Source organism: Poecilia mexicana, unplaced genomic scaffold, assembly GCF_051168715.1.
Source record: "Poecilia mexicana isolate PSO_F unplaced genomic scaffold, ASM5116871v1 scaffold_14, whole genome shotgun sequence".
NCBI classification, from domain to species: Eukaryota; Metazoa; Chordata; class Actinopteri; order Cyprinodontiformes; family Poeciliidae; genus Poecilia; species Poecilia mexicana.
Window position 1 is genome coordinate 8,800,379 of NW_028263383.1, and position 14,933 is coordinate 8,815,311.

The following is a 14,933-nucleotide window of genomic DNA, read 5'->3' on the forward strand; positions in this document are numbered from 1 at the left end:
CCAGGGTCTTTGAAGAATTGGTTGTGATGACTGGCAGGAAAAAATCAGTGGTGTTTTGGGTTCTAACATGGTGCTTCAAAAACAAATTATAATGAGTGTGAACCACTCCAAACCTACAGAAGTTACTCATTTATGTTGACATTTACAGATGAAGTGAAAGAAATTCAAATTCGTCCACATCCTGGTAAATCTTCAGTTGTTTTTTGCCCATTTTTAAAATGCATAAACAGAAAAACAGCAAGTTGTTTTATAAATTGACATTTAATCATAATGAAAACATTTTTTTCTTAAACTTTCTACTTTTAAAGTAAAGCTTGTTCAGTACTTTCTGCATGAAAATCCCTAGAAATGAGCTGTAATTGTTAGCAGCAGAACTTAACAGAAAAAACACGGGAAGGCTTCCGAGCAGCGCTGAATTCCTCAGAAGTCCCAATTCTTTGCCAGCTATGAAATTCCACAGAACTTACACACATTCTGAGTTTTTATTACTCTACATCTTCTCAATATGTTTATCCTCATACTTTGCAGGTTGTGTGTTGTAAATATTCAATCAACTGAAACATGGAGCAGATTAATAGACACTTCTTTTGAAACTCTTAATGTGTAAATGTTTTACTTTTTTCTAGTTTCTGAAACATGTTGTTGGGCACTTTAGGTTTGTCATGGATGTGTTTATTTACACAGTGTGGACCAAAATCTCCTCAAGGAATAGATTTTGTCTCTCAATGGACAGAAATAAAACTATTTTGGGAAAAAGGTCTTGTGATATTGTTTTGTTCACTGGCTTAGTTGTGATTGTTTGGACAAAACAAGAACAGCTTTAAGACATATCGAGTGCAAAAAGTGCCAGAACATAAAATAAATTCTGTTATTTATCCATGCCATCACTAAAATAAAACTTCAAATAAAGAAAGCAGTGTATCTGTTATTAAATGTCAATAATGCATACTTAAATATTTAAATGTGAAAAATTTGAAGACACTATGTGAAAAATTATTATTATTTCTTTGGTTATGTCTACTGTTTAGAGTGAAGATCAACCTAATTAGTCTCCAACTTACTGAAAATACAGAAAGAAACAGAAAAGGAGCAAAAAATCTAAACGCTAAAACATTTCTTTCAGTTTCAGAATTACTCAGACACAGTACTTGGAAACTAAACAGTGAATCAAAGATAGACATCCAGAAATGCCACTGGCCGACAAACCGGACATTGTGATCATTGATAGATATTGATAACAGTTATTGATGTGAGTCACACACATCAATATGTACTATGTATTTATATACTTTTTTCAGTACATATTTTAAAAAAAATGTCATTTGTTGTTTATAAAATTTAAATTAATTTCCAACACAATAATTATTTTTTAATATATATCAATAAATAGTGGGATTTTGGACCTTCATAATTAGTTATCATTATCTGATTCATCTGTCACATTTCATCTGTCACATTTTTTGACTTGCTAATAAGATTATTTATTTATTTATTTATTTATTTATTTATTTATTTATTTATTTATGTTTTTTATTTTATTATGTTGTGTTTGATGTACAGCACTTTGTATCAGCTGTGGTTGTTTTAAAGTGCTTTATAAATAAAGTTGGTATGGTATGGTATGGTATAATATTGTTTATTGATAAACTATACATTGCTAATGTATTATTTTCATGTTTAATTCATTACTCAAGTAACTCTTTGATGATTTTTATTTCCTTTATAAACTTCGGCACTTTTGGACCTCCATACTAACTCACCATTTTAACTTTCACTTACTACTCCTGAGCAATTTTGAAACTGAAAGAAAAGCTTTGCATCTTATTTTCGTCCCCTTTTTTCTGTAAAAGGTTGAGCTTTAGCGTCTCTTTAATTGTCTCATTTTTTTTCATGTACATTGCTTTCTTAGTATTACATTTGCCACATTAGTTTCGATTTTCAAGCGAAACGAAAGCTGGGGTGGACTACTTTCTCAAACAGTTTATAAAACAAAGCAAAGCAAAAACTGTTCATTGCATGAAATAAATAGCAAAGTAATGAAGCAGGCTAGTTACTCAAAAATAATATGGAAGTATACTAAGAATACATTATCGTTATGCAAGCCTTAGTAAACATTATAACTCTGCTACTTTTCTTTTAATGTTTGTTATCTTTTTAATACAATATTGGCCATCTTCTCGCTGTTTTGCAACTACACACTGTTACTTTTAACCTATAAAAACCTGCAAAAATATTAAAAAGTGTTTTTCTCCAGCTCGGAGCTCTTCTCCCATTGGCTGGTGGGTGCACCACGTTGGTCGGGTAGTCACGCGTTTTCCAGAAACCCGTCAGGAAGGAGAAAAACAAAACAAACCCGAGAGAGCTGTTAAACCGTGTGGACTCCATTGGAAAGGGAAATATTTTTAAAATTATCGGCTTAACTCAAACACGGAAGTCTAGCAACGAGCGAGACCTATGCATGGGAGTCTTAAAAGTGAGTAGGACCACTACTGGTGCGTTTATGGACACTTGAGTGTGTGTTTCGGCCGCGGTGGTTTGTTAGCTTCGAAGCTAGCTGCTTCTTGTTGTTGAGTGTCGGGCTACAGCTGGGATGAGGAAGGGGGCGGACGGAGGCCATACTGACCGAGTTGCAGGTGAAAATAGGGCATTATGTGTAATTTTGGCTCTTTCACATTGAATTAAATGCAAATAAACAATCTTATAGTGGCATTTGTCTTAGCTTTTGGTTGTTTGTCGGGGAGGAGAAACGTTAGCTAGCTCATGTTCTTTGATTAGCTTATATAAATGTCGGTCAGCTGGCTCTAAAAGATCACTATGAGGACTTTCTACTGATTTGGTAGCACGAAGCTCGTAGAGCAGCTGATTCCGTGTCAGTTTGGGTAAAAACAACTGTTATGTAAGGAGCCTAAACTGTCAAGAAAAACATCGCACCGACCATTATATTTACCCATTTCTCCTATGCATTCAGATTATACAGGATTACATAAGTAAATAGTGTTGAAGTGTGATTGTGGAGGAAAAGTCTGACTTTGCAGCATTAGGTGTCCCATGGTACACGCCCCCCAACATCAAATACATCCTGTGTTGGTGGAGAAATGCTCGGCAAATCCATGTGATCCGAGCTCAGATACACTGTGAGTGCAAACATTCAGCGTTATGCTTTCAAGGTGATTGAATTTTGTTTTTCTTTTATCTTAAAAATCCTGTTTGGGGATTCATCGACCGAGTCAATGTGAATAAGTGTATGCATACATGTTTGTTTTTTCGAGAAAACACGAACATACACGAAATGTTAACGATTTTATTGTGTAAACTTTGTTTTTTGTGTGATTTCATGAAATATCTCATAAATAATAATATGTAGGGCACGGGGATGTAGGCCTCCTGGTTGTTTATCTTCCGCTTCAACCTAGATTGAAACAAGCTGTTTATGATGAAGCAGGTTCTGTGATTGACGGCCAATGTGGCCTATCAGGCACTCCAGAAGGCGGGCCTTCGTTTCTTTTCGACCAATAGGAAATCAAGCTTACGTGGGTGTTGGCACAGACTGTTAGATTGACGTTTTGTTTTGCTTTGCAGAGATCTGTGATGGGAGCAGAGACTGGCGAGACACTGGTGACTTTCTGGCTTTACTGGGGGATGATATAGGTCATTTGTAACACTTGCCAGCGTGTTATTCAATAGTAGTGGCTGTGATGCTAATGCCTGCTGTCAGGTTTGAAATGCATAGGAAATACATCAACTATACGGTTTTATTTCTTAAACAAAACGTCAGTTTGTGTCTTTCCACTGACAGCATGGTGATCCCGAAAATGTTTTGGAAAAATCTAAAGCTTATTACAGTTTCATCAACAGTGTTTGATGTAAAGTGAAATGTTTTTTTTTTTTTTAATCTCTCTCTTGGTTACAGTGATAATGTCCTTTGAGAGAATGACATGAAGTGCATCATTATAAATTAATGTGCTATTTACAGCTAGGAAATATTGTATGGATTCAAGGAGATACCATATTTGCACAGGTTTTTATATTAAGAATACATAATATGGTTGAATTAGTAATAATAAAAAAACAATTATTCCTACTGCTGCTAGCATAATGTGCCATCTCATTTATTCCACAATAATATTGTTTATTTTTTTAAATAAATCCTAAATTGTTACTTAAATGACTTAACCCAAAAAAAAAATATGGACAAAATGACAAAGTAGTTTTCAATTTACATGATTACGACACAAAATATTTTCCCTTTTTGCTGTTCTGTTCTTTCCAAATGAAGTATAACAAGATTTTTTAGATGGTTAATTTGTTTTGTGGTGTCTATTTTGGAATAGCTAGCAGCTGATATTTTAGTAAAGCATTACCTTTATATGAATAAATGTTGGAGCGGCGTACAGCTGGAAGGAGGGATTATGTGAAATCACAGGTAAGATGATTTCTTTATATGCATAATGGGTTTGTCAAACATGCTTGAAAAGGGGAGGGGAAAAAATCAGGTTTTCCAGAATCTGGCTTGCTGATCGCAGATCAGAGTTGATCCCTGCCTTATTTTACTGGCACTTTTATAATTCAAAACCACATTTTTTTTTTATGTCATGAAGGTTCAAACTGCACTCATAAAAATTTTGGCAGATCTTGACATCCAATATTTCCTTACCATTTTAACACTGTCAAAAACGTCCACATTGCTGACATTGCTCCTTTGCTCAGGTTAAATACCCCACAATCCTTTGCTGCATCACTGTCACATGAGCAACATCCAATAAATATCGGTTGTCAATGTCGTCACAGTTTTACGTATTGGACCGATACGTTAAAAATACGCTAAAAAATAAAAAATCAGCCGATACTGATGGAAATCCTGGTATGTTGTGCATTCCTGGTTTAAACACAGGTCAAGTTGAATGTTTGCTTCTCTCTGAAATTAAAATAAACCTTTTTCATGTTTTATATTTGACTTGTATTAGTAGTTAGCTGTTTCATTCTTATTTTTTAACCAAACCTTACTGGTTTAATTTTGAGACTTTGCAGCCTACAAGCGGCTCTGTTTCTGTAGCATTTAAATCAATGAGTTAAACTGAGCAAACCTGTGTCAGCAGGAAAAGCTCAAGTGGCCTGCTTCCAGAGATTATTACACTGTTGTGCCTCAATTAACTGGAATTAGGTGTGCCTATTTCTAACACAATTAAAAGATCCTTTGAAACTAAGTAAGACTCGTTTGCTCAATCTTTCATCCTATTAAATAAACACACTTCCACCCAATGAGGCTGTGACCTTGAAGTGTCTGTGGCTCTAAGTTTTTGAGGTTTTCCTGTCTTGGTTCATAGTTTTGTTATTGAGCTTCTGTCGACTAGATTCATACATTCGATTAGCAGTAGCCGTCCTTTATAATTGCCCTCTGTCTCTTGTGCTTCAAGTGCTGAAGGAAACTTTTAACTATAAGCCATGAGGTTTTGTAAAAGTAATATTAACAAAAACAATCATCAGTGTATTGTTTTGTAGAATAGTCATTGCTTTTCTCTTTTAATTTAAGGGAATGAGATTATGTTATACTTTTGCATTATTTGTTTTAGTACATTAAAACTTTGTATGTTTAGTCAAAGTCATCATGTCCTTTGAATCTCATATCAGTCATAATGTCAGATCTGCACCGATCAGGTTGGTCCAATTCTCTTCCTGGAGAAAATAACATCTAAAACTATTTCAAAGATAGTTTTAAGTCTGCTGTTATACGTCACACACACACACACTCACAGATCATAAAGTGTGCTGCAGGTTCCTTAATTAAGGTAATAATTTAAAATACAACAGAAAATTAAAGAATTGATAGTCATTAAAGCCCTTGCTCCCTAAACCTCATGTGGTTGCACTGAAGTTGAGACCAAGTCCACCAGAAAACTGACTCTACATTTATGCTTTTACTGGTTGAAAAAGTGAGTTTTAAGTTTTAATTTTTGATTTCTGTATTTCAAACAGGTTTTTACAAACAAGAAAATACGCAGTCAGCAGGACAGAGAAAACGTATAAGAACAAAAATAATTTGTTTACCACAGCCTTTCTGTTTGAAAAAGAGTCGGAAGAAGTGAACACTTATTTAACCCTACCTCTTATCTCAATTTAATGAAAGATTACTTACTGACTTAATTATCAAAAATTGGTACTTAAAACCAAGTTATGATATTCGTGTGCCTGTTCAATGTACTGGGCTAAAGAGCCAACAAATAAGTTATATTACATAAACAAAATGGTTACAAACTAACTCATAACAAGACAAGATAATAATAGTAATAATGACAATTGTAAATAACAACTGGACATAATTACCAACTTCTTGCCAATGTACAGTGTTTGAGGCAAAGTGAAACCTCAGATTTACTAATTAAATTTGAGGGTTGATTTCAGTCAGCAGCCATTTGACAGGTGCATCATTACAAGGAAATGCATTTCTCACGGTTCTAATTAGCCTGTGACGCCATTAAGTAAAAAGTAAAGTTGCTCTCCAGACATCCATTAGTCTTATTTACAAAAATAGTTCAATATCTTGATACATTTTATTGTATTTGCACCAAATTAGACGGTGTTTCAGCTTAAACTTTGACTACATGCATCACTAATTTCAGCTACACGTTTCTCATGCCATCTGCAGAATCCTGGCTTTTCATTTATGCGTTTTCCAGGTCTGGATGAGCATTGTGAAGTAAAGCAAAATGGAAGAATACATCCATTCTGAGGAAACTCTTACGTGAGAAAAAAGGACACGCATGTAACTGTGAGCATGGCGATCGTGTCCTTGGGTGAAGTGAAAGACTGTTTTTCTCAACTGATAACGACACACTGTTCCTGTTTTGCAAATAAACGCTGCAGCAGCATGCAGAGAAGACATACAGCTGCTTCCATCTTAAATAACATCTGAACCCCTGACACACACACACACACACACACACACACACGTTAGTTTTACTTGTATATATTGCTAATGTGAATGGCTATACTGCATGCCCATAACTCTGTCTGAAGTGAGCGATTGGGAAAGAATAAGTGGTACTCAGCCCTATTACCACCTGTCTGCTTGTTCTGTTAGTCATCTAAAGAAGCCATGAAATCCCCAACCTTTAGGGACAATCGACTGTTATTTAGCATCTATTTCAGTCTGTTGCCACGCTGTCCGGATGCATGCAGGGCTTGAGGATTAACAACCTTTTGTGATGTGTGCTCTCACATGTCCCTTTTCATAAACAGGCTGGCATCTCCGGCTTGTTATTTCTGCAGTAATTAGCGCCTCGCTGGTATCAGTGGGTAACTCATTCCAGAGGAGGTTCTGCTGATTGGCCTACTTGGATCACATCCAGTGTTGTGGGGCAAAGAATATCACCTGTTTTCATGATGGTGGGAGATGTGAGATGAGCACAGCAGGCTCGCAGTTGGAGCTTTTCATTGTCTGCTACCTGTTTGGAGCTAACTCTTTAAGATTCAATCCAGGTTTTATTATCTGCGGCTTGGTAAAAAAAATGTTTTAACACCCCGAATCTTTCACATTTTCACATCATTTTTATGTTCTTGCCGCAACAGCAAAATAGTTTGGCTACATAGAACAAGTGTGACATCCATTTTATCTCCTTTGATGGAGCCATGAATGTACTTTTATTTAAATAATTTCCTTGAATTTAGAGTTGAGACATTTATGACTTTTCAAGTTTTTCTTTGTAGAAAATTTAAAAACCGTGTTTCACTTTCAGTGTACCTCCTAATTCTGCGCTACTTTGTATTGGTTTGTCCCAGTAAGATACATTCAGTGTTTGCAATGTGAAACATCCCCGGAAAAAAGTTTGGTGGTTAATAAGCTACTTTTTCAAGATATGTCACTTTAACGGACAAGCAGGTTTATATTATATTTAACTTTACCCAGTTTAGTTTATATGAGCACAATCCAGTCATGTAGTGAGATTATCAGGCCTGGGCGATAAATCGATTTTATTGGTTATTAGAATTGGAGATGTGATTTTTGGAAAAAGTTAGTTTTTGGTTATTTTTTTTCACTAATGCATTCCTTTGTTTTCCTTAGTTCAGTAAGGAAAATACTTCCTTATTGCCCAAGAACTACTATATTGTTTGACAAGTATGCTTCACAGCATCTGTTTACTATGAAAAAATGAACCAAGACCTTCTGATTCTGCTCATTTCTTTCACATAACCAAGATAATTCAGCTTTAAAACACGAGATCGAAACTCTTTGCTTTATTTTTCATACCGCTTTGCAAATTAACGCTCAGCAAAGGACGTTTTTGTACTTTCAGTTTATTGCAGACATCAACATGTTCGTCTCGCAAACAGGAAGTTGCGTTTTTCTGCTCTAAAGATTTGTGATTAGTCAGGCTAAAGTTCATCACAAAGGCAACAAATAACAGAATCTTGAAAGTAACAGAAATTGACATTTGTTTTAATGAATAATTTGAGCAGCTGCTTTTAAGCAATGCACTTAAAGTTAATTATCTCAGTAAGCCTGTAAAATAGCTTGAAGTAAAGACTGTTTAATTAAATGCACCTTTATGGCTTTTATCACAAAGTTTCAGCTCTTCATCATGGCCTGTACGAGCCTGTGATATTTTATTATACTCGGATCTCTCTTTGGAAAAATGATCTCTGCATCATCACTCGAGCTTGTTCTCATTTTGCTTTGAAGATTTCTCTTGCTGTGGTTTTCCGTTTTGCTCTTTGGCTAAGTAGCATCGGGATTGATGCAGCTGCTTTGTTGTGTTTAAGTCGTGCGTCTTCCTCATTCTGGAGCTGCCACAAATGAAACCAGACGCACCGGAACACCTTGCACACCAAGATCCGACGATAGTTCCAGTTTGTTATTTTGGATGTTTATCTGGTTCCAGACCTGTTCTGGGTGATGAAGCAGATAGGTGTGCACATGCAGAGACTGCGAGCTCGCAGCGGTTTCTGTGTTTGATAAGGTGTTGCTTATACAACTGCAGTCGAACCAATAGTTTGCACGGCAGTGTTTTCTGCCACTTCCTGTCTCTATGCAAAGCCTGTACATGGGGAGATGAAACTGTCAGGGGTGAGAAGTTTATTTTTGTCAGCCAACGCTGAGCAAGAGGAAGTGGTGTTGTTCAGTGGCCTCTTAGAGGAGTAGGATTGGTGAGTGATTTTTCTTTTTTTTTTTGCATCATGTGATTGCTGCTTGGGGTCATGTCCCTATGGAGATCTTTTTATTTGTTATGCAAAAGCAGCTGAGATAAATAAGAGCCACGTGTTTCAGCTGTGAACAAACAAGTAGAGGAAAAGAAGCAAGGTGCTAATGTGATAACTTTATGGTGTTTGGGTTCACTGAGAGCAAATTGTGCTTTCTCTATGGGCTGTAAAGCAATTTGGAAGTAAAACAATAGTGTTTTAGGGTTAGAGGTTAACAAAAGGGAAACTTTTATCAACATTTTCAAGCCAGTGATTTAAATATGATAAGTTTAACAATCACCACAAAACATTATCACTCAGGAAACAACATGAGTAATAATGTCTAATGTTTGAAATAAAGCCCAGGAATGGAAATATATAGTATAGAGAAGCACCAATCAGGTTGCTGATTTACTTAGTCCCATTTTCCCTTTCAAACTCTCTGGTATTTTTCTCAGGATTATAATATTCATTAGAAACAAAGTCTACAGCAGTTTCTTAGATCACGGTAGTTGTTTGATATCTAAACTTGATGGAATAAAGGTAATGTTTCAATTGTTGATGATTTTGTACCTTTGTGTTTTTATGATGCATCTTGAACCGTGTTGTTGCTGAAATGTGCTGTACAAATAAACTTTACTGATTGATAAATCACAAAGTTATCCCCATTTCGGCATCAAAGCATTTATTCCCAACCATGATCTGATAAAAACAAAATCTATTTCAAAATAAACTTTTTTAAAAATCATCTGGTCTCTTGTAAGAGCTAGAAATTTGTTAGATAGATTTAGACATTATTTGCTACCAGTTTATCTCCAAAAAATCAACCAAAGATGAATTTAGATGTGTTGTGCAAGTAAAAACTAAACATTCCCCACAATTTTAAAGCTCCTAGAGTTTCTCTTGCCTACAATATGCTCTCTGTTAACAATATTTAATTTCTTTTTATTAGGAAAACATGTAATACGGGATAATATTGGTAAATGTTGCACTGCATAACTTGCAATAAAGAAACAAATAATTTGTGGGACAAAAAGAAGCAAACCTAGCATTATTATACCTACATCCTGAAGCTTAATTTAAATAGTTTTGTTGTTGTTTTTGACACTTTTCTTCATCATATCAAGATCTTTTCTCTTTGTTTTTCTGCAGACCTGAAGCATACAGAGAAATACACCAGAGCACGACAGACAAGACGCTGTCTCCCCTTTCTTCCCAGCCTTGCAGGCTGCGTTCCCCCTGGACTCTGATCATCTCCCCTCAGCAGTGTTTTATTGTGCTGACCGACTCAGACCAGTGGGACTGGACAGGAGACCCAGAGGTTCCCGCCGCTGGAGCTCTAAGCTGTGCCTGGCAATGCCTCAGGTAAGACGAGCAACAGAAAAAACATTCCCGATTAGATATGTTGATAAATACACAGAGTTGTGCAAAATGTCCAGAAAATGTTTCTAAGGATCTTCAAACGTAGCTATTGGATGTGTATTGCATGCAAAAATGGATAACTTGTAAACAAAAGTGCTTGAAGTCTGAGAGGATCAGAGATATGAGTCATGATTCAGAGGTGACTGACTGACCCTGGATCAGTCTGACGTCTGCAGAGGCTGCATCAGCCTGGCTGCTGATGTAGATGAGCCACCAGGGAAAGAGAAAATCAGCTTTTTCTTTTGTTTATTACAACATGTGAAAAATAACACGTCTATTGAATTACTTTTGGTGCTAGTAACAAAAAAGCTAAAAAGGGGAGCAGCTTTGTCAATAAATACTCCCAGCGCTCTTTATTGTATTATTCTTCAGTCTAGAAACTACAGTATTGATTATTCATTACCTAACATGTCTGCATGCATTTATAGACCATCCTGCTTTTCCCAAACATTGAATCTGTGTGGAGAACATTTGTAAAATGTAGAAGGCTGTAATCGAATTGTTTTCTCATTTTGCTAACCAAACGTCTTGTATTTTGCCTGGAGCTGTTTCCATGCTGTGTGAAGTCTGTGCTCAGAATTCAAACACTTTATTTCCTCATTCACTCTAACTCTCTTTGCAGGAGTTTTATTTGAAAGCTGTGTTACCATTATTGACAGACTCATAAAGCCAGAGATGTATGCAACTCTTTTTTTCTTGGTCACCAATAACCAAAGCACTTAGTTTTTCAGGGTTCTTGCACAATCTGAAGAAGTTTTGAAAAGTGTAGTTTGTTTTAAGTGTTAAAAAGAAACAGAATGTAGAGAGATATTTATATTTCCCTTTGACACGCTCTAAAAATGTGTCTATCCATCCAACCCTTTGACCATTCATCCATCTGTCTCCCAATCCTTCGGCGTGACGGTCCATCCATCTGTCTGTCCTTGTGTTGCCTGAGCATTGTATAAATATCAGCTGTGAAACTAACAAAACAAGGCTGAGAACTGTTGAAATTTGATGCTAAATTGTGCGATATTTGATATGAAAAGTGTGTATAAAATCTACAAACTGGAAACAAATGTTTGCACACGTTTTATAAGTACAAAAGTTAAGTTGTGTGTTGCTATTGGTAATAATCGTTTTAGTCACATCTCATAAATAATGTATTGTTTGACAACCCTTAAAAAATCAAACATGACATCTCTGCATCAACTTTAATTTGTGTTATTACAGGAAATGCATTTGAAAAATATTTAATTGCATTTATTGTAAATGCATTGCCTGTAGGACCTTTGAATGAGCAAAAATCAGATGTCTGAGTGCAAGTGAATGCATCGCCGAATGAGCTAGGAGATATGTAGCGTTACTCTTGAGATGTGGGGAGGTGACATGTGAATCTGTGAGGTTGAATGAGCTGCAGCATGAAAGCAAAGCCACAATTATCCAGTTTCACTTAGTAAAGGTGAACATTTCTGTATATCATCAAAATAAAATTATTTGACATTTTATTGATTCAGCTTTCAACCAAAATTCATATATTTTCAAGCCTTTGAGAATTGTGAAAGCTTGTAAATTTACAAAAATGTGATTTTCTGCCTGTTTCGCTATACATTAATGCATGTAATTACATATCACCATTAATTTTAACTCTGTAGAACTGCAGTGTTTTAATCCACTCTTACACTAAACATTAAAATGCCTGCTAAATTATTCATCTTCCTCACATTTTTGCTTATTATAAAAAAACATTTGGAAAACTGTCAAAACTGAACCAACGTTCTTATTAATAAAGAATCTGTACATGTCGATTATAAGCCAATCATTTTTGGTACGGATGATGTAATAGAGACAGACTTTATCTCAGATAATTATCATGAGCTGAACATTTGGTTTCCTGTTTATTATCAGAAAGTGTCTGAAGATATAAGATGGTTGCATAAAGTTGTGAAAATCACTATTTGTAGTGCAAAAAACAGATGAATTGCTTACAGTAGTTAAAAGTAGTGCAATAATGACAGAACTAGCATTAAGTGTTTCTGTTTGGCTAATTTATGTTTCAGATTTTTGGATGAATTAGAATTTAATACCCTGTTATCTTTACTGAAAAGAAGCAGAACAGTTGATCAGATTTAGTTTGTTTTTGCTCACTCTGTGTGTTTTCTTTCTGTGTTGTGCTACAGCCCAGCGTCAGTGGGATGGAGCCTCCCTTTGGGGACGCCTTTCAGAACTACTCGTTTGCTGACCAGGCCCTAACCAGCACTGAGCTGCTGGCCACCAGCTCTGACCCAGATTTCATGTATGAGCTGGTGGGTGAACACACGCGCACACACATGCGCACAAAACAAACAAACAAAAATCAAATTCGCAAGCAACACCAGGCTTCAGGCTTTATGAATCCATTTTCTTTTAACATCAGTTAGTTGCTCCCACCAAGCAGTCAGTCATTTAGATCCAGATGTGAGGTGTCAGCTTCCTTCTACACATATAAGAAACTTTTTTTTTTTAACTTTATTTCAAACAGGTAATATTACACAGAGGATCTTTAACACAATGGCAAATCTCAAAATACTGTGATAAAAAATAATTTCCGTGAACTTTGTAACTGACAGCGATCTTGGTGGGCAGTTGCTATGGAGTTGCTATGGTAACAAAAAAGACCACACAAGCATAGTACATTACAACTATCACTCAATTACAATGTGAATACTTTACCCACTTCTGTGTATCACTAAGATAAATATCAGTCATATTTATTATAGTACTTTCTGCCAAAATAGCAAAATTAGCTTAGCTAATGTAACTTGGTTCAGGCTTGTGGGAATTATACAGATTTGTCATTTTCAGTAATTTGCTCTCACTGATGGTTTATACTTGTTTAAATGAAGCTATATGTTAGATTAAACACTCTTCCTGGTAACATTCATTTAATCTTTGCTTATTTTTTCACATCTCAACCACATATTTCAATGTGTTATGCTGGGATTTTATGTGACAGACCAGTGTAAAATAGCAGATGGCTTTGATGGAAGAAAAATGATGCATAGTTTTCAAATTTAAAGAAGATAAATCAGTGAACATTAACATTATATTCCACCTCTTTTACTCTACCTGTCACCTTTAGATATCATCTGATTATAGAGTCCGCCAGTGTGTAATTTCATCTCAGTATAAATCCAGTTGTTTTTTGACGGCCTCACAGATTACAAAGGAGATTTAACTTTTAGAGTAGGAAAAAAACTCTAAACATGTAGCTGGAATAAGAGTAGAATGGTTTAGATCAAATTATATTAATGTTTTAGGAAAACTTAGTCAAGGTTTGCTTCAGTCCAATTAAAAAGCAATGAAATATGTAGAAAAAAACTTGCAACTTTAATTACAGGCAGATGGTTCTACAAAATGTTGACTAATACAAATGCACCTCACAGTTTTAAGATTTTTAATTGTAAAACAAAAACAAAAAAATAGAAATCGTATATCATTTCACTTAACAACTGAAATGAGAATTGTTAAATGAAACAGCTGTTCCACCATATGTTCTCATAAACCCCCCCAAAAATCTGTTAAACTTTGTGGATGCGCATCACTGTAAATAAAACGTTTTACTTCTTAAATACATTTTTTCTTTTAAAAGTCTATCAGTCAGATTTATTTGCCTTATTTTCAGAGATACATGTTAAATATCTGCTCATCGATGCTGAATATCCCCATCATTTAAACTTTAAACCAGTAAACCCTGAAATTGTGGCTATAAGTGTTGACGCTTTATTAGCTGCACTCTTGTTGAATGAAATTAGGCTTGCAGCTAGCTATTAGGTCGGCAAGTCAAGCAGAAACAGCCATGGTGAGCTGCCCGATTTAAAAGGTGCAGAGGGTAAAACTCCAACGTAGCATTGGAGGTTTAGCTGTAAGCATCTTCTTTAACTGAGCTATGCTGTGTGAAAACGCTCCACTCTGCACTCTGTCAGCACAGCCTGGACAGTCTCAGCTGCTTACGCTGGCATCCATACAAAACAATATTATGTTACCTGAAACACAAAACCTAAAGTTAAAAGAAAAAAAAAACAACAACTTTTGTCCACTACTGTTTTATTTAGTATTTCTGTTGTCTTAGTATGTCATGACAAATCTAAAATTACAATAACATTTTTAGCAATGATGTTAGAAAGGTGCTAAAGTTGCTCACTTGACATTGATAATGCTCTCAAAAGTCTTTATCAGCTGCAACAGGGATGTCAAACTCATTTTCATTCAAAGATCTGAATGTTCTTAAAGGGCCGGTTGTGCCAGAATATATTGATAAAACCAAATTAACTGTTATAATATCAATAAATAACTGTTCCTCCAGGATTTTGTGATTG

General features: G+C 35.5%; 1 protein-coding gene across 1 annotated transcript in view; it reads left to right on the plus strand.

The window, feature by feature from the left end:
- Positions 1 to 2,309: 2,309 nt before the first annotated feature.
- The window catches only part of crebrf (creb3 regulatory factor), a 33,749-nt gene continuing 21,125 nt past the window's right edge, over positions 2,310 to 14,933 (plus strand). The window contains exons 1-3 of the mRNA XM_014973389.2: positions 2,310 to 2,473; positions 10,327 to 10,539; positions 12,756 to 12,881. Coding sequence (XP_014828875.2) covers positions 10,531 to 10,539; positions 12,756 to 12,881 — 135 coding nt within the window. The 5' untranslated portion in view covers positions 2,310 to 2,473; positions 10,327 to 10,530. The remainder of the gene's footprint in view (positions 2,474 to 10,326; positions 10,540 to 12,755; positions 12,882 to 14,933) is intronic.